The 19,429-nt window shown below is 39.1% G+C and overlaps 1 protein-coding gene across 1 annotated transcript in view; it reads left to right on the top strand.

Annotated features, from left to right (window-relative positions):
• CFAP36 (cilia and flagella associated protein 36) overlaps positions 1-19,184 on the top strand; it is a 19,366-nt gene extending 182 nt beyond the window's left edge. The window contains exons 2-10 of the mRNA XM_010574860.1: positions 4,848-4,912; positions 5,322-5,423; positions 6,335-6,449; positions 8,047-8,134; positions 9,056-9,107; positions 11,033-11,159; positions 16,700-16,869; positions 17,334-17,489; positions 19,098-19,184. Coding sequence (XP_010573162.1) covers positions 4,848-4,912; positions 5,322-5,423; positions 6,335-6,449; positions 8,047-8,134; positions 9,056-9,107; positions 11,033-11,159; positions 16,700-16,869; positions 17,334-17,489; positions 19,098-19,184 — 962 coding nt within the window. The remainder of the gene's footprint in view (positions 1-4,847; positions 4,913-5,321; positions 5,424-6,334; positions 6,450-8,046; positions 8,135-9,055; positions 9,108-11,032; positions 11,160-16,699; positions 16,870-17,333; positions 17,490-19,097) is intronic.
• Positions 19,185-19,429: the final 245 nt, after the last annotated feature.

The following is a 19,429-nucleotide window of genomic DNA, read 5'->3' as shown; positions in this document are numbered from 1 at the left end:
CGGCCTCAGGGCGGGCACACTCTGGGGGCTCCCGGGGCGGGGGGCGCGCCAGGCCCCGCCGCGGCCCTGGCCCCTCACCGCCGCTGCCGGCACCGGCCGGGGCTCTCCCTGCGCGGCAGGTTTGGTGGGGGCAAACGGGCGCTTGGCCCATCGGGCCCGTGTTGGGGACGGTCCCCGCAGGCGCCGTTCGAGAGCGATCCCGCGGAGGGCTCGTCAGGTTTTGCACAGCCATAGCCTGCGCCTTCCCGCCGTTTTTGGGGAGCGGGTGCCTCGCCCTCGGAAAGCCGGTCTCCCCTGGGCAAGCCGTTAGTCAGGCTGTGGTAATTTGCATTCATTAGCTCGTACAGGGGATTATGGCATGAGCTTACAGTATGACACCTAAACGAGTTCTTCGTTCTGCTGCGCGTAATACCCTGACGTGGCTCGAAAGCAGTTGGAGGCCTTTAATACTTTTCCATAGCTAGATGTTTTTCCAGGAAACGGCACAGTACAATTAAAATTGCTGTTTGGGCAGTTGGACGGAAGAGTAGAAGGCCCAAGTTAAACTCCTGCGATTTTGTGAACGTTGGCAGTTAAGAGATGAGAAAGCGTAAGTTAATGCCTCTCAAAAAATGATAGCCAGCACTAAAAAGTCAACAGTTACCAGTTACGTTTTGTAGGTGGTCCTGTGCATGAGTTCAGCTTGGAAGCAACTCTACTTCCTTTTCTTCCTCAAGAAGGAACTGAGGGAATCGTGGAGTAATTTGGGGAACAGCCTTGGTAAACTGGAAGTATAGGCAGTGAGAGGGGGGACTGGGATAGACCTGTAGCTCCAGGTAAATGTGCCTGAGGAGACCTGTATAGGTGTGTGTGTGTATGTAGTGAGGAAAGGAGGAAATAGACTTTCTGCAGTAGCGATTTGGCTAAATTAGCTCTGCTACTTATGGAACAATTTTTCTGCTGCCAGAGAACACCTGGATCCTTAATGGTAGCAAATTAATTACAGTTTGGGCAAATCTGAAAGCATTGCTTAAGTTCTTTAGAAAAAAGGAATCTTTCTTTTTTGATTACTGAAAAAAAAAAAGCATGTTTGAGAACATGATGGCCCATGATCCTGCCCAGCCTGCAGACATTCACACATGAGAAGTATTAAAGCATGTTGCCATAGACTAATTTAGGATAACTTTCTATGGCTACTATGAATAAAATCTGTTCCTTTAGTATCATCTGACAGGATGCAGGATTCATTAATAATTTTGACTTTAAAATACTGAAGTCGGGAAACTAAGGCTTCCAAATACATTTTATTTTTAGGGGCTTACTAACATCAGGCTCAAAGTAGAATGGTTCTTACTATTAAAGTATTGTACCTGCTTGAGCTTACTCCTTCCTCCCCTCCACCCTGCTGCGGGCTCCAGAACAGCTTCCATAATGGTTGGCCTCAGCAGGGGCCGGCTGTGTCTTTTGTTGTGCAGTCGTTCTTGTTAGGGTCTGTTACGAATTTTTATTTCGTACTCGGTGAAACAGATGCACTTCTGATTCAGATTACAACTTCTAAACAAGTTGCTTCTTGGTTATTCTGAATTGTTTCTACCCTTTGCATGAGGCAAGATCATTGTGAGTACGTACACCTTTCCTTAGTATACCGGGAAATGAGAAAGGTAAAGCTGTGAGACTCTTTATAGCTAGGAAGCAATAGAGAAATCTAGACTAGAGGTTTTCTTTTGGGAAGTCTGCCTAAACTTCAAGTCAGCAAAGGGTCTATCACGCAAAGGGTCTAGGTTTAGGAATCGGGGGAATTTATTATCCCTCTCTGGAGCAATGATCTCTCTTTAGAAGGTTGAGGGGAATTTACTGGCAGTAAGAAGATTTATGGAACCTCTGTAAATTTCCATGTAGTGTGAGGCAGGCTTACATAATGGTCGCTTCCTGCCAGTTTGTTTCTATGTAAGAAATTGGACGAACAAAGTAGGGAAATCCCTTGCAGTAAATGATCTTCCAAGGCATCATTTGTGCTACAGAGTGCTGTTGGACAACTCTCAGATGCTATTGAGAAAAAAGAAAAGGCTAAAGAAGTGTTACTGCAATGCTAGGGTTGCTAAGAAGCACAGTTAAAAAAATTTGAAGTTTTAGTTGCAGATATCTGTGCTATTTGCTTTTCCTTTCTATAAATGTACTGTGCTGATTCCACTGCTGTTTTTTTTACTGAGATATTTTGTCAGGACAGAATTCTTTTAGTTCTCAAGACATTTAGTCTTTGGGCTGAACAAGAAAATTAGCAACATTTTGATTAACTGACAATAATTTGTGAGTCCTCAAAAATAGAATTTGTGTTTTGGTAATTGCTATGTAAGGAATTTATTTTGGAACTGTAGTTACTTAGGCCAAGTCCTTGCACTTCAACTTATAAACGATCCTGCTGGTTTTCCAGCTGTTGATAATTGTTTGCTTTCTCTCTCTCCCTCTTTCTGGGGTCTTGATTAATTTCTCATGGCTTGATTAATTTCCTTTTATGTTGCTGTGAAACTGAAGTTAAATCAGTGGGTATGTATTTAAGTGGAGAGGTCTTATCAGTTTTATTCAGATTATTCATAGTTCTGAGCACCAGAAGATAAAGACAAGGTACAAATGGAATAAACAGATATTGTTGCCTGTGATTCCCTTCCCTCCCAGCACAGAGCCACCTTGACAGTCAGTGAGGACTGGGGGAGAAAAAGAAGAGTTCCCTCAGGTTTGCTTACTGGCTCTTATCTGCAAGTCAAATGAGTCTGTGGCTCAGTCTAGCAGGGAGAACTCAAACTTGACTTAACGCTCATCCTGTTTGAGGGCTCCTAGCAAAGATTTTCAATTTTAACAGGAAAATGATGAGTTTGTCTCCCAGGATATCCGGGTCCCCTGGCATATCTTGATACAGTGGTTCTTCACATCTTTGGTCACCCGACAGGAAAAAAGACTCTGTGCCAAAATCTTAAGGAAAATAATGATTACATGATTTAGGAGCCCTGACTCAAGAAAATCCAAGGTCTCCATTCAAAGTACTCCTTAATGCCACTTAACTCAGAGGAGATGCTAACCGCAGCTTGCTTTACTTGGCACTTTATCCTCTTTTTGTTCAGAGCCTGAGAACAGAGAGCAGTTTGTGCAGGCTTTCCACTCTGCTTTCCGTGTTGTCCTGCAGCTGTGGAAGGAGGAGGAGGACTTGGAAGCATCCCCTTGGCAGCCTAAGGCTAGCTGTTGGCATGGACACTGACTGCGGAGTGACATCTCTGTGTCACCCCTCCTTCGGGTGCCCCGGGTGGGAAGGAACAGTAGGAGGTGGAAGGGAACAGAGAAACCAAGACAAAGGTTGGGGTCTGCAAGAGCTGTAAGGGAGTTCCCCACCAGAGGGGAGGAGATGCAGAAGACAATAGAAGCAGTTAAGTGTCTTCACCCTCTTGGGTTTGGTAATATGGTGGTTGCCATAGGAGCTGAATTTTTTTTAGGGTAAGATTTGTAGTACTTTTTCTACCATTTGAATTCATCCCTGGATATTTTTAAAGCTTTTATTTTTTTGGTTTAAGTCCCTTCATTAAAAAAACTTACCTTGTGCAAAAATGAAACAACAGCAAATGTTGGTTTTCCAGATTATGTCACTTAAAAAGCAAGTTTCCCTTGCTTATTTAGAGGGCCTGAACTGTTTGATTAGATTTCTATCATTGCACTGCTGTAGGATGTTAAAAAGTGATGCAAGTACTTTCTGGTTTAGGAACAGCCATCTTGCATCACACCTTATCAAGGTTCAGAGTGACATTGCCTCTGGGCTGTTACAGCTGGGAAATGATGCTTTCTAAAAGTCACTCTAAATTTGTGTGAAAGTTATACTAGTTCTACATGCATCAGTACAATCTTCTATCAGAGATGTCATATATATACGAAGACTAAATTGCACTCATTCACCAGTTTAAGCAGAATTCCCATTCTTCAAATTACTTCAAAGCATGCGCATGGGAAGTGACTTGTCCAACATATAGTGGCTAATCTTGAAGGGGATTGAGGAAATCTTATTTCTAAGCCTCTGCTTTAATTGCTAGGTTTTACATTACCTCTGTTCATTGTTGACATGAAAAAAAAAGTAAATTAAAAAAAGCCCAAACCCTAGTTTTCAGTTTCTTTTTATTTTCTGCTTCTTCCATCTATTCCGCAAGCGTAGAGATCATTAGCTTGATATTTCCAGTCACGAGTTCTTAATATGAACTTACATGAATATGATTAATACGGCCTATATTATACAGATGCCTATTTTGTCTAAAACAGGATGGATATAATTAAAAAATAACTTACCTGCAGCAGATTTCTTCTTTGGGGTTATCTGTTTTTATGCAGGCAGGGTCTCATTTTCCTGTATCACCTTGGCTTCTCGCTAAATGAATGGCATTTAAAAAAATTTTTTTTTAAGTCATCACTACATCCTCCATGTAAATACACGTAGAGAGAGAGAAATTTCCTGCTTTATGTATGTCATCTGCCATCTTAGAACAACCTTACACAAGTTCTTATGGTAGTTCTTGTATTAAATCTTACTTTTTAGTGTACGTATTTGCTGAATGCTCAACTTGCTTAGAAATCTGCTTCTGTAATGAAGATGCATTTTCCTGGTATTATATTATGAAATTTAATTACATTAAATTACCAGAAGTACATGTTTAACCTGAATGTGTGGAAAAATATATGATTATCAATCATGGCCTATATTTTCATATGATTAAATATATTACCTTGTAAAGGTTAATCTTTCTCTTTAAGGCATAAGTTAATTTGTGGTGTGTACAGTAACTCCAAAATGTCTATGTGTGTGTGTGTTTTGGTTTGGTTTGGTTTTTTTTCCACAGTTTTTGATGATGAAGAGGAAAGCAAGTTGTCTTACACAGAAATTTATCAGGAGTACCAAGCTCTGGTGAGCATTATTCACTATTTGTGGTAGATTTCTAAGAAGTATAATTTAAAATGTTAAAGTAGTATTTAGATGAACTTCTAATTGTGTTACCTTTTTATTTAGAATTTTCTAATATTGCCTGTCTTAAGTGTTATTTAGAAATCCTTTGAGTCATCATTTTCATATGCACTTTTATGCTTAAACACCAGATATGTAAAAAGAAACTTTAACACACAGTCATATCTCTTATGCTGTGTTACTTATTTTTAATTAAAATTAATGTATCTGAAAAATCAGTTATACTATTGCAATGATTTTCCTTTGAGTCTTAAAATACAAAGTCAGCAGAAAAGAATATACAATTATGAAAAAAATCATATGATTCTTAGGGAAAAACCTCTTAGAAAGTAAGGTTTATACTTTCTTACAGGTTGAGAAATTATTAGAAGACTATCTTAAAGAAGTTGGAATTAATGAAGAGAAATTTCAAGAAGCTTTTTCATCTCCTCTTGCAAAGACACACACTTCACAGGTAAATTTTCCTTTGTTTAAGAATATGTAGATTTAATTTTTAGCTTTATATTTTCACTGATATGGCAGGGTGGAGATGAAACTTTGAAAAGTTTTCTTGTTAAACTGTAATTTCCTAAAACATAATATGTTTGTTTATATTATGAACTTTGACCAGAAGAATGCACATCTTGAAAATAATGACAGATATTTGTGTGGTGTTGGGACACCTTTTGAGATTCGTCTTCTATGCTTTGTGTTTTCTAAAACAAACCTCTAAGCTTAGGGTGTTTCTGCCACCTTTATTTGCATATTTTTCAGCTTTATGTTAGTCTTCAGTCTGTTTACAGTAGCAGACAAACTTAAAGATTAAAACAATAGACATATTCCATAAAATAAAAGATGTTTTCCTTTGATTTTATAATAAAACAGTAAAATCTGCAAGAGAAACATTGGCCTTGAGAAGACAAGGCATGGTTAGGCAGCCCTTCACCTGCTCAAAAACATCTTTCAGAATTGTCTTGGGTATATTGGGCAGAGGAGTGGGAGCTTCTGCTGCCAGTGTTAATTGGGCTTTGCTGACATGTATCTTCCTACATGTGTAACAAGCTTCTTCGGAGCGCACATTCCTCACTCAAGCTTACACATTTGTTCAGGAAGTCAAATGAACTGCTGTTGTAAACTTACACTGGGAAACCCTCCAGGTTTTGTGATAATATTATTGTAGACATGTTGATCTAAAGACATAAACCATCAAATTATTTTCTTGACTACTAGCTCAACTTGTATGGCTGGAAAAAATAGATAGGAGAATTAAATCTAATTATTAAAAGCATGCTCCACAGAACTTAAATCTCAACATAATTTCAAGCAGACTGAGATGGTTATGATTTCTCTAGAGTTTTTAATTTTGTGCATGTTTCCCTCCCACAGGCCATTTTGCAAACAGTGTTGGCAGCAGAAGATTTTAGACTATTTAAAAAAATGATGGTACAGAAAAATATTGAGATGCAATTGCAAGCTATTAGGATCATTAAAGAAAGGAATGGTAAGAAGTGGTAAATGTGGGGTTTCACTGCTTTTCATCTTTTTAGTGCTCTTTTGATGACTCTGTAATCCGTTCATAAATGAGTATAGAATACTGGTTCAATTCCAGCTCAAGTTAATGGAAAACATTTGGCTGATTTTACTGGGACTAGGATTTCAATATTCAGCCCTTGGCTTGTATTTTCAGTGACAGCTGTCTATAGTACTTTTTAAATTAACAGATTTTTCAGTTCTGTTTTTCTGTCTAAACTTTTGTGTGAAACTTCACTTAGGGTTTTTTTTGTTGAAGAATTTTCATGATAAGTTTGAGTGTTAAAACAATTACATCAGTTCATCAACAATTGCAATATTGATAATTTGAATTATGCTGCTTGCATAGCAACAATGCTGTACTATCAGCTGCACTTACTTTGCAGTTCACACTGTACAGTTGCATATGAAAAAATGAAAGCAGAAGTTACGGCCTTTGTCATGCTAATACATCCATATTTTTAAAGAAGAGAAAATAATTTACACCCAACTCTGCTGCTCTGATGTTTCTGAAAGGATTTTCATCTACCCATTCCTTTCTTCCATGTCTTTAGTTTTAACATTTTGTTTTTTCTTTTTTACTGCAGGGTTGTGGTTTACCCCCAGCCAGCAACTAAGCACCACGCAGCCACTCACTCACCCTCCCCTCCCCGACCCCCCCCAGTGGGATGGGGGAGAGAATCAGGGGGAAAAAAAAAAAAGTAAAACTCCTGGGTTGAGATAAGAACAGTTTAATAGAACAGAAAAGAAGAAACTAATAATGATAATAACAATAATAAAATGACAATAATAATAATAATAATAAAAGGATTGGAATATACAAGTGATGCACAATGCAACTGCTCACCACCCACTGATCAACACCCAGTTTGTTCCCAAGTGGCGATCCCCCTGCCCCCACTCCCCCCAGTTTATATACTGGACATGATGTCACATGGTATAGAAAAACTCCTTTGGCCACTTTGGGTCAGCTGCCCTGGCCGTGTCCTGTGCCAACTTCTTGTGTCCCCTCCAGCCTTCTTACTGGCTGGGCATGAGAAGCTGAAAAATCCTTGACTTGGTCTAAACACTACTGAGCAACAACTGAAAATCTCAGTGCGTTACAACATTCTTCTCATACTGAACCCAAACCATAACACTATACCAGCTACTAGGAAGACAATTAACTCTATCCCAGTTGAAACCAGGACATGCATGCATGGTTTTTTTGGAGAATAATTTTTAAATTTCAAGTTTCATACAAATTTGAAAATGGTTCAGTTAGCTGTGGCTGAATTGCAGTCTATAGGAAATGCCATATAATGGTCAATGCAGAGTATGGCTTGTGCTTTACCCTTAGATGGCAAAACTTTTGTAGTTCAGAAACCTTTGCCTTTTGGCTACTAGCAACTTGATGCTCAAGGTCCAGAATCTTTTTGGAAACAGTTATAGAGAGGAAGAATTGGATGTTGGTTTGTGTGTTTTGGTTTTTTTTTTTCTTTCTCTCTGCCTGAAGAATGATGCCAAATGGAGTACAAAATAATTTTCTTTAGAGTAATGCATAAATTTTGGCATTTTTTTTTTAATAGGTGTGTTGCCCGACTGTTTGACAGAGGGTTCTGATGTGTTCAGTGAAATTGAACAAGAAGAAATGAAAATACTAAGGGAGGTTCTAAGGTAAAAAATTAATCAGCCCTACTTTGTACGTTATTTTAAAATAAAAAATAAAAGTATGTAGGGCCTAACTCTTCCAGCCTTTTCCAGGAAACTGCCTTCATCTTACAGATGACATGAATGTTCTTGTCAAAATCCTACCTAAGAGAAAAGGAATGGTGCTAGACAGTGGGTGTGATCAGGAATATTTAAAGACTGAGAGATAACCGCTCTGCCATGATGAATTGTCTTGGTGATGCATGGAATGATGTGCAACTTTAAGCCCCATCATTTCCATTCTCCCCTGAAACACCAGGTGGACCTAAAGTTAGACCTGGGTTAGATGCCTCTGGACAATAGGAGCACACTAGCTGTAATCCATTCAGGGAACACCCTAAACATTAAAGCTTTGGAAAGGCAAATTCTGCTTTTGCAGTAGGCTTTATTGCTTTCTACAGCTTTCTCCTTAGTTGTGTTCAATGACTGTTGCTATGATCTAAGAAGATGTGAGGACTGATACAACTTTTATGGATTGTCCTCCACTCCCAGTTCACATGTGTATAAACATAAACAAATAGCAGATTAATCCATTCACGTTATGTTAAATTATGCTATTTTCCCTCTGTATTCTGGAAATAATTCCCTTCCTGTCTTTAAATGAGCAAATGAAACAAGGGATAGATAAGCCATGGAAATTCTTACACAGTTATTTTTGCACAGGGAAAGATAGACCGAGGATGGTGAGTTCTGTGTGTTTATCATAATTATTTATTTCTATTAAGAGTGCATTTTCATTTAAGTCATGGAAGTGTTTTGGGTACTAACAAATTCATATTAGCTTGTAACTGTTTTGATAGTCCTCAAATATTTAAGCAGTGCTAGATTTACCTAAAAGTCACTAATATTAAAGAAGTTTTGAGTATTTACTTGTATTTTGTGTTACAGAAAATCTAAGGAAGAATATGAAATAGAGCAAGAAAGGAAGAGGACTGAAGAAGTGAGTATCTTACCTTTCCCAATGAGTTATGTTGATGATTAAGAAATACTCTGATATTCCTGTCCTGAGTGTTGATTGTATCACTTTAAGGCAATGTGTACCATCCTAAGCAAACAAAAGGTCTGTCAGGAAGGTCTTACTGACACTTCTTTTTGAAAGGTCTGTTCTGTTGTTTATGTTTTTCTTGATGGTGTCATTGACACTAGTGTTATACATGATACCATTAACTATCAGCCATTTGGTGGAGTTCATATGATAAGTATATTCCTTCTTCAGTGTCTGAATTCTAAAATCCTGGTAATGGATGTCAACCTTTCAGATCCAGAGAACATCTGAATTACTAATATTGTCAAGATCAAAGAGACTTCAAAGTATAAGCTTCTTAGAGATTACAGCATTCATAATCCTTCAGGAATTTTAAGGATCACTTCATAGACAGTATAGTTAGTTATTCATTAAGTCTATACAATACTGCCAGAATCTAATCACCAGGAACCAGAAATCCTCTCCAAGTTAGACCACCAGTTGGTCTCCATCAGAATAAACCATGCAGAAAGGTAACTGAATGTAAATGGGGACTGGCTAAATTGACAATCGTTCAGCAACTGAGAAACAAATGGAAATTGAAATTAACTATGGTAGAATAGTGGCAATAAACCTCCCCTTCACTGGGAAAACATATAAAAATAGCTGGAATTGTAGGCTGTTTCAAAAGGGAGCAGAATTGCTCTTCTATTCTTTCCTGTTATTAGGAAATTGAACGTACTAAATTTGAAAAGAGAAAGCACTGTTTCTTCAGCCTGAACTGACAAAGGAAACCACCTGGAGACCAAATGTAGCTAGCGCAGAGGTCTGCACTTTATTTCCAACCCTACTCCTGAATTCAAACCCATGAGAGGTGCAGATGATAGCTATGCTGTTGAATGGAAGTCCTAAACAGTTGGGATATTCTATCAAATTAAACCTCTCTCCCAGTGTCTGACACTGTTGAAAAGTGGTGACAAAACTCTTCTATCCCACATTACAATGATACATTCCAGGAAATGAGTCACCTGTTCTACTGGATTTCTCACAAAACCACCAGGAAACTAAAGCTTTGGCTCATTTTAAGAATTCAAGTTGTATTAAGATGCAGGCTTATCCAAATCTTTATAGACCAGCCAAGAATATCAATATTTTTGATAAACAAGCCAGATTACAGAGGCCCCAGTCGAGTTCACCTGGACAGAGAACGTGATGGTTATTGTTCAGTAATATGTTTTTGTTAGAGAGTATTTTAATACAAAATAATTTAACATTTGATGAATGCTGGGGGGTTCTGACATGAATTAGATGGTTGATGAACAGCATAGACATTTTCTGGGGAAATCCCAGCTGGCTTTACTATTTTGAGAGGTGGGTTGTGTTGTCAAGATTTCCCAGACAAGTGTAGAAGTGAAGCAATAGTGTCAAAGATTATCCAGACCTGTTGTTTCCATTCAGCTGGTTATTTCTCCATTTCTGTGGTAACTTCAGTGTATGTTCCTGGTTCTCTTACTGTATTGCATATTTCTGGTGGACAGACATCTGCTTGAAAGTCACAGGCAAAGTGTGGCAAAAAAAACCCCTACATTAGCTATTTGTAGCTGGGAAACGAGATACCAATTTACCTAATATTCTAAATTCTGACTGTTGATTAGGGAACAGGCTTTGAACTAAAATAAAAAATGCTGACTTATGACTATAAGCCAGTAAGAACCTTCCTATCAGTGAAACAAAATAAGTAGTTTGCTTTTGTTCACTTTGACAATGCAATACGTAGTGTAAACAACCTGATTTTAACTGAAAGTTCTTTTGGAGCTTTCTTTGTGCTGACAGTTTAATGCCTGAAGTACAGCGCCAGGAAAGGTAATGCTTGGTTTTGTTTGTTTGTTTTTTAATTTAAGGCACGTGATAACCTTAAATCACCAGATGTTACCTGCAGTTTTCCAGGAGATTCAAGAGAAGCTGTAAAAGTTAAGGAATCCGCTGAGGGAGCTGATGATTCGGAAGAAACTCCACGATTTCCGTTAGGTAATTTTATGGGAAAGAGCAATGCTGAGCATGCAATACGATACTATTTTCAAATTATTGAAGAGTCCACTCCTATCAAGATTTTAAGAACTTGGCTGAATAAGGCTGCGAGTAAACCATCCTGGCTTTGAAGTTAGCCTTGCTTTGAGCAGGGTATTTGCACTAGGTGGCCTGCAGAAATGCCTTCCAACATGAGTTGTTTTATTATTCAGTGATGTTAAAAGACATGTCCAACTGGAGGAGAAATACAGGAGTCTAACAGCAGTTTTCATCTTTCAATTTACTTTGCTTATGCCACCATTACTGTTAAGAACAGTATGTTCCCTGTAGACAGCTGTGAATCATTCACTTAAAAAGTTATGCTTTCTCTCCTTGTGTGTGGCCATTATAGATTTAATTTATAACTGTACAAGATTTCTTGGTAGCAATCAAATATTTCTGAAGGAACCAACCTTAAACTGTTAAGATTCATTCAAGCCGAATTGTCAGACCACCAAACTGAATCTCTTTGCCTTTGGTTCAGATTTTTGTTACTCATTTTAATCTTCTCAATTTTACATTTTTGTTTTTGAGTGGGATTGTGATGCTTACCAACTCACAATACTAAGGAGAGCTCTTATAAGTAGTCTTGAACTTCACCCAAGTTGTGTAGTGAAAATTGTCTGAATTGTTTTGTAGATGATTATTTACTCGAGAGTGTGACCAAGCCAGTAGATTTTACAGAGAGGAGAAAAAAAGGAATCACCGGTTGTGATGGAGGTGCTCTTGGTATGTTTGTGCTGCAGCTCAAGCACAAGGGTGCTGACCTGTTCAGGAAAGCAGGAAAAATCTTAGGTGATAAGAAGCATATATATGTGTGTATGTATACATGTGTATACATGCACACACATATAGGTATGCATGTATATACACACATGTATCTATGTATATAGGTATACAGAGGTGATCTTCAAAAACAGGTTGCGTATCAGTGGGATCTGCTCTCTCATGAGTGTGTGAAAAATTTGTAACGTAATATTCTAAGGTCACTTCCAAGAATATAATTTCAACTTTGGGAAATAATAGTCTGTGCTTTCTTTAGTTACATTTTTCCCATGGCTTGTACTTGTCTTTGTATGCATTCACACTGGAAGTTTTCATATCACAGACACTTGAGCTGGATACTTTTAGCCTTGGTAGTACCTTTGAGGCATACTTGCTCCTTGCTTTTTCATTTGATGGCTGTTAACAGATGAAGTGGTTGTAGGACCCTCTGTTCTTTTAAACTTAGTGTCTTTCACATTAAGAAACTTAAAAAGAATAAATTGTGTCACTAACCTTTTAAATATCTTTTTTTCTGCTTTTATCCCTTCTGTCCTCCTGCTGAGGTTTTGTTACATTTATGTGAAGTCGTCTTCTCTCCCTTCTACCCTCAGAAGTATGCAGAAGGTCTGCAGGTATATTCACATTCTTCTTTCTCTTCTCCCAGCCTGCTTTTACTCCTCTTATTTTTGCATAGTTGCACCACCTTGCAATGGCGCCTCTAAACTATGTCTGTCCTGCAGCGGCTGTTTTCCGCGTTCAGGAGGAAGGCACATTCCTAGCAAATATTCTGTCTGCAGGACTTAATCCTGTGCTTGAGAGACAGGAGCTCTTGGAGCTCAGGAGTCAAGACTTCTCAGCACTGAGTGCAGCCCTTCTTCTGTGCTGTCCAAGTGCCTGCTGAGCTGGTGCTGAGCATTCCCATGCTCTTTAAATGCCAAAGAAGAGACAGGTCTACAAAAAATTTAGCTCCTTGGAAATCTTCTTCAGCCTTGTAGAATTGGCATCTTGTGGCAGCGTAGCTGTCCAAAGAGGCTACTGAGAAAGTTTGTCACAGCTTATCCTCTGATATCACCTTTTAGAAAAGTGGGTTTGGGTAGTGGTTGCAAAAATCAAGAAGAATCTATACTGGCAATCGTCTTCTTCCAGACCCCTTTCTCACACAGAACCGAGGACCGGCCTCCAGACCAGTCTGTTATTGCCTGCTTCCAAAACATGGGCTCCCAACTAAAGGTTCGTCTTGGATAATGACTTCCACTTGACTTCCTCCTGGTGCCAGATACAACTCTGGGAACAGAAACAGCAAGAACCTTTCACTGATGGTTTCTGCCCCTCTAGGGTGGCAGAAGAGCTGCTCTTCTCTCACCTCAGTCGGTCCCTGACCCTCACAGCCCATCAGACCTGTGCTCAGATCCTGGCTCCGTGTTCTCACTCGTAGGGTTGTGTTACGGAGGAACACAACAGCTCGCCTTTCTCAACCTGAGCATGGGGAGGAATCCTGTACCTAGGGAGTATCAGCTGCCTCAGCAACATGGCCCTTGCACAAATGAGTTCCTGGAGTCAGGAAAAGGAAGAACTTTTTAAAATTTGTTTTTCATTCCCTCTAGTCTGGCATATATTTCTCTTCCTTCAGATACACAGGGTTTTTATTATCTCTTGCTATTTCCCCTTCACCTTGAGACCCAGGATTTCAGTCTGTGGACCCTTTAAAGTTTTCCACTGTATAACAAATTCAGATTTAATGGTAGTTCCCTTAATTTTCTTAATTTCACTTTGGTGAGCCTGTTACAAATAGTTTACAGATTAGAGCTTGCAAAACCATTCCTCCTGTACTTTGACCACCCAACTTGTTGCAGTACGGAGAGATCAGAAGGGTGAATTTCATAGTAAAGGTCATGCTCAACACCTTGGAGTGCAAGTGACTTTTCCAGCATTCTTGGAGAATACTTCCCTTTCTGGGTACCTGCAGGGCAGCTGCTTCAAAAGTTGCACTTGTGTTGGCACCGAGCTGTGTGTATCATGTGGATAAGAAGGATGCAGCATCTGCTGGAGTGGTCCTGGGTGCTTGTATTTTGAGAAGATTCTGAAAGAATTGTCCACGTGGAAAAGACTGTTGCTTAGTCACCCACAGTGTGAATGTACATATAGACAAGTTCTCAAAGGAAAAAAAGTGTTACATACCAGTAACTGTAATTCTTTGAGATGCACTGTCTATTTGTACGTTCACTACCCACCCTCCTTCCCTTCTCTTCTCAGTGTCTTTTCAGGTTCGTGGGTTAAGTGACACTGAGGGTCCTATGATCACATCCTACAGGTACTGCTAAGACACAAACATCTCCAGCTTGAGTGTTTGCAATATGGACAGCAACAGTGTAAATTTACATACACACAACACATTTCAAAGAACTACTTTCTGGTGAGTAGTTTTCCTTAATCATAATGTTTGTTGTGGGGTAGGTATTTGGCATGTGGTGTGTGGTTTGGGTTTTTTTTTTTTTCCCCCCTGCTTTTTAATCAGACAACTATAGCGTGAGGATTTTTTTTCTAGCAATTTTAACTGTGACCTCTCACAGAACCTCTAAGAACTTTTATCTGTCATAAACCAACATTCTTTGGAGCATCAAGACTTCCAGCAGACATATTTCAGTGAAATGACAATTCTTCAGCTTGAACTTTGTTTCACATTTCTGTCCTGGTTTTGTTTTCTGTACTTTGAATTATGCTTCTTCTCCTATGCTTTTTGCCCTACCTTTTCACAATCTTGTAATTTTCTGTACTAAAGAAAGCAGCAATGTTGAAGAGCTAAACGTGTATTACTTGTAACTTAAATGATTGAGTGGTGTTAATCCTGCACTACGTTCAGTAGAGCTAGCTTTGTCATCTGTTACTGTGGGCTGGTAGAGACCAAGGAGAGTACTCATACCTTAATACTCTGTTGTGGTTTAACCCCAGCCAGCAACTAAGCACCACGCAGCCGCTCACTCACTCCCCCCCATCCAGTGGGATGGGGGAGAAAATCGGGAAAAGAAGTAAAACTCCTGGGTTGAGATAAGAACGGTTTAATAGAACAGAAAAGAAGAAACTAATAATGATAACACTAATAAAATGACAACAGTAGTAATAAAAGGATTGAAATGTACAAATGATGCGCAGGGCAATTGCTCACCACCCGCCGACCGACACCCAGCCAGTCCCCGAGTGGCGATTCCCTGCCCCCCCCACTTCCCAGTTCCTATACTAGATGGGACGTCCCATGGTATGGAATACACCGTTGGCCAGTTTGGGTCAGGTGCCCTGGTTGTGTCCTGTGCCAACTTCTTGTGCCCTGGCTGGGCATGAGAAGCTGAAAAATCCTTGGCTATAGTCCTGAGCGACAACTGAAAACATCAGTGTTATCAACATTCTTCACATACTGAACTCAAAACATGGCACTGTACCAGCTACTGGGAAGACAGTTAACTCTATCCCAGCTGAAACCAGGACATACTCGTGTGAGTTATTTCTCAGCATTATAGCAGAAATCCATGGTCCAGCACAGCAGAATTACAATCAACTACATTCAGTTATGTGTATCAGCTCGGATATTATGGATAGACTCAAACTGACTGAACACAGTAAAATTTGTATTTCACTACCTGCATTCTTGCATCTATATGGATATATTCAGGCATATTTTACACAGTCAAAACCCTTTTCATTTTTAATGAAAGTATAGTAGGAGCAGCAACTTACCTTACCTGGGAGTAGTTGTAGGTCAAGTCAAGAGAAGTCTTAGTAAACTTCTGCAAACATACCTTGCCCTACAGTCCGGTGACTGGAGAGGCTTTGACTCTGACATCAGTAACCATGATGCCATCTCGGACACCATGGAGTTCGGCAGGATACAAAGCAAAACTAACCTCGGTACCTGCAGAGATACGAAAGGCACAGCTGGAATCAGGACAGGGTTACTTTTCTTTGGCAGCGCAGGCAGCATTTGTCCCGGAGAAGAGCAGGAGGCAAACAGGGTATCGTGCAGGACTGTTATCATACACAAGGTGAGGGACTTGATAGGGAGCGGAAGACACCAGAAGTTGCCTGAGCCTTGATTGCACCAAGGGTGCCCAGAGCTCCCCTGGCACCCACCAGCCAGCCCAGCCCATGTGGGGCTCTGAGCCCTGCCAGGGTCAGAAACCTGGTGGGTTCCCACTATGTCCCCAGACTGGGGCAAGGCTAGTTCTGAAGAGGAGTAACTGAGCTGTGTCAGCGTAACGCTTTGCACCTCTTTAGCTTCGCTTCCCCCCTCTCCTGTACAAGTTCACTTGAATACAGTATTTTCTGATTCCTTTCTCTGAAGCTGAAAGCTGAATCAGCACGCTTAGAGCTGGCTAAAGTGCACCTTCGAAGCTGCTGATGACTGGCGCGGCTTGCCAAGACAGAAATTGAAAGTGCAATCTCAATATGAACTGACTATTAGAACACTGAATATGAAATTACATTCCAAGCATTTGACAATTTATAACTTAATGCAGTAGGGGTACTTACGATGTAAAGCATTTAATTGCTTTCATACTACAAATACAGTATCTGTGTTTTTTGAAAGAAAGTTTTATTAATAAAAGGGGAGAAATGTGATTTTTTTTTTTAAGTTTTCCATTTCATCAGAAGGACATCTGGATATGGAAATAAACACCAATTTTTTTTTTTTTAAATACATTTCTATTCTTTCTCACTGTTTTTTATGTAAAATTGCTGTTTAGGGGAATCTCGGAAATCTGCGAGGGAAGACTTAAAACCAGTACGCACGTTACAAAAAGGAACAGAAAGCTTACCTCAGCCATCTTGTACCAAAGGGAAAGAAGACATTAAGAAAAGGTCAGCTGGAAAATGTTCAGAAAATGCAGCGCAAAAAGCTGGGATGAAAGGACCTGTAAGTTTAAAACAAACAAAAATAAAAAACCCCAAACATAGAACTGGAATGCAAAAAGACAGTATTACATTTAGAATATATATTTAAGACAGTATTACATTTAAATATGTATTTTCTAGTATCGCAATCAGGTGGTTTTGGTTGGTTGGTTTTGTTTGGGTTTTTTGGTGGGTTTTTTTGTTTTGTTTTTTTTTTTTTTAAACCAGCATGCAAACAGTGTTTTTTGGTATTCACCAGTTTAATTTGCATAAAACTCAGATCTTCATTCTAGTTTTAGAACAGAATTCAGCATTCAGCCTTTGTCCGTGATAATTTCTTAGCAGACAGCTCTGGCTTGAAACTTCAACTTGAATTTTTTTTTCAGCTACTAATTTTGGGTGCAAATGTGATGTAAATGCTTTTATCTCACATGCCATGCATACCAAAAGTTAATTTCAAAATGTATTTTAAAAAAAATTTTCCAGAATTTATCAGAACTTGAAAAACAGCAGCTGAAGCAACGAGAGGACTACCTGAAGAAAAAACGAGACATGCTGATGGCTACAAAGAAGGAGTCAAGAAATAATGTACTGTTACCAACAAACACTGACCAGAAAGAAGAGGAATCATCTCCTAAAGAGGTGAAGGATTCAAACATTTTAATCATCCTGATCACTTTATAAAAAACACAGATGATTTCAGTGAAGATGTTGATGTTGCTCCTGAATATTATAGCAGGGTAAAAAAATAAAAAAGAGTGGCGGAAGTAGAGAGGAAGTATTTTTAAGTTACTGTGTTTGCAGAACTTATAGGCTACAACTTCTTTTAGTGATTAAGTTAGCATTATTTTGCTTCAGTATCATCAAATCCTCATGATTTAGCCATTCATAAACTTAAATGCTGGTTTTCTCCCAATCTGTGACCTACTGTTTGGGCTCCCTTAAATCTCTGGGATTTTTTTTTTCTCCAGCTGAAATGGAAAAAAGCGTTTTTCTTTCGCAGTCTTTTCTTACAGAGGTAACAAATTTGCTCTGTTCTTTTTTGTTCTGAGTTTTGTGCTTATTTCAAAGAAAGAAATCGTTGATTTCTATCCATCAACCACTGGATATAGAAGTGACATGACAATGATACCTTTTAGAAAGACAAGGCATTCCGAAGGGTGGATGCTGCTGTTGTCTACCCAGTTGCCTCCAACAGAAAAAAACAAGTCTGGGGGAGGGTTGGACGTGTAGGACAGACACAGTGAGAGCAGTGTGCCCTCTTGGAAGGGGTACAGCTGGCAGTCAGCTCCTTCCTCAGGGTCTCGTTCTGTCCAAAGGCTGGTCTCTCTTCAGAGACATGCGTGAAGGTACTTAGTGAATTAACCACTATGTTCCTTGACTTAAAAAAAGTGCTGAAATCACAAAAAATCCTTGCATCATGGGGATGATAGAAAATCTAGTTTGGGGAAAAAAGTAGTAAATCCTATTGGGGAAAGAAAGTACCAACATAAAAAAACCTCGGAATCCTATGACAGGATAAAGGTCTACCAATATAGAGGTCTTTATCAGAAAAAGAAACCCAAACTTTTTTTGTTAATCATTGTTATGGTTAATATGACTTAATGCATTTGTCACAAGTAGATCTAATCTACATTTATATGGAAAGAAATGCTTGAAAACTCTCAACACAAATGAGGAATCTAGAAGACCTTAAAACCCACACAAAACAATGTAGTAACTGTTAAGTTTAAAAAAAAAAAAAAAAAGAAAATCAAATCGCTACTCTTCTTTACAGAGCACATACTTCAGACTGGAGATCTTCTATTGCCTCTGAGTATTTTTCAGCGTTGCTGAGCATTTTTTTTATGCTCAGAACATGCCCAAAATACTGTTGATTGGGGAACTTCCAAAACAACTAAGCAGCACCCGTTGAATTTGAGGTTAGTCCTCTCAAAAAGATCAGTATGGTACTGTGGAAAAAAGGCAGATTGATGTGAAGAGCCAGTCATCTGCATCCTGGGATCCACTTCTCAAGAAATAGAATAATAGTATTTTTCTAAATCATTCTGGAGAGCAAGTGAGTTTGAAGGACAGCTGCTGCAGCCTCAGGTTTGCAGGTGATGTTACATGGCTGCTCCTTGTTGGAGAAACCATGTGTCGGCTACCAGATCTGGCTGCCACCTCTGGTTAGCAGTTAGCGTTGGAAGTCAGACTACCTACCAGGAAAGCCATGCAGTTCATTGCAATGTTTTTTCACTTTGTTTTTAGGAAATGTCAGAAGAGAAGCAAAGGTTACTACAGAAGAGGAAAATGCTTGCCGAAAAACTAAAAGAAGAAGTTATTAACAAGCGGTAATTTTAAGAAGCTCATTGCAGACCCCAAGAACAGAAGTATGTTTTTAGAATAAATTATATCATCAATAATTGAATGGATTTATTTTCCAATATTACACTTAGTTTTATAGAACTTTCAGACAAGCAACTCAGTAAGTTATAATGTATTGAAAATTACACTGAAATACACTAAAAACCGCTTATTTTCCAGAATGCTGGAAACCGCCTGACTTCCACTGGAACATGTTCACCAGTGAGGCCATTTAA

Source organism: Haliaeetus leucocephalus, unplaced genomic scaffold, assembly GCF_000737465.1.
Source record: "Haliaeetus leucocephalus isolate CR32 unplaced genomic scaffold, Haliaeetus_leucocephalus-4.0 Scaffold450, whole genome shotgun sequence".
Classification (NCBI taxonomy): Eukaryota; Metazoa; Chordata; class Aves; order Accipitriformes; family Accipitridae; genus Haliaeetus; species Haliaeetus leucocephalus.
Note: the sequence above shows the minus strand (reverse complement) of the source record. Positions and strands in the feature narration are given on the sequence as shown.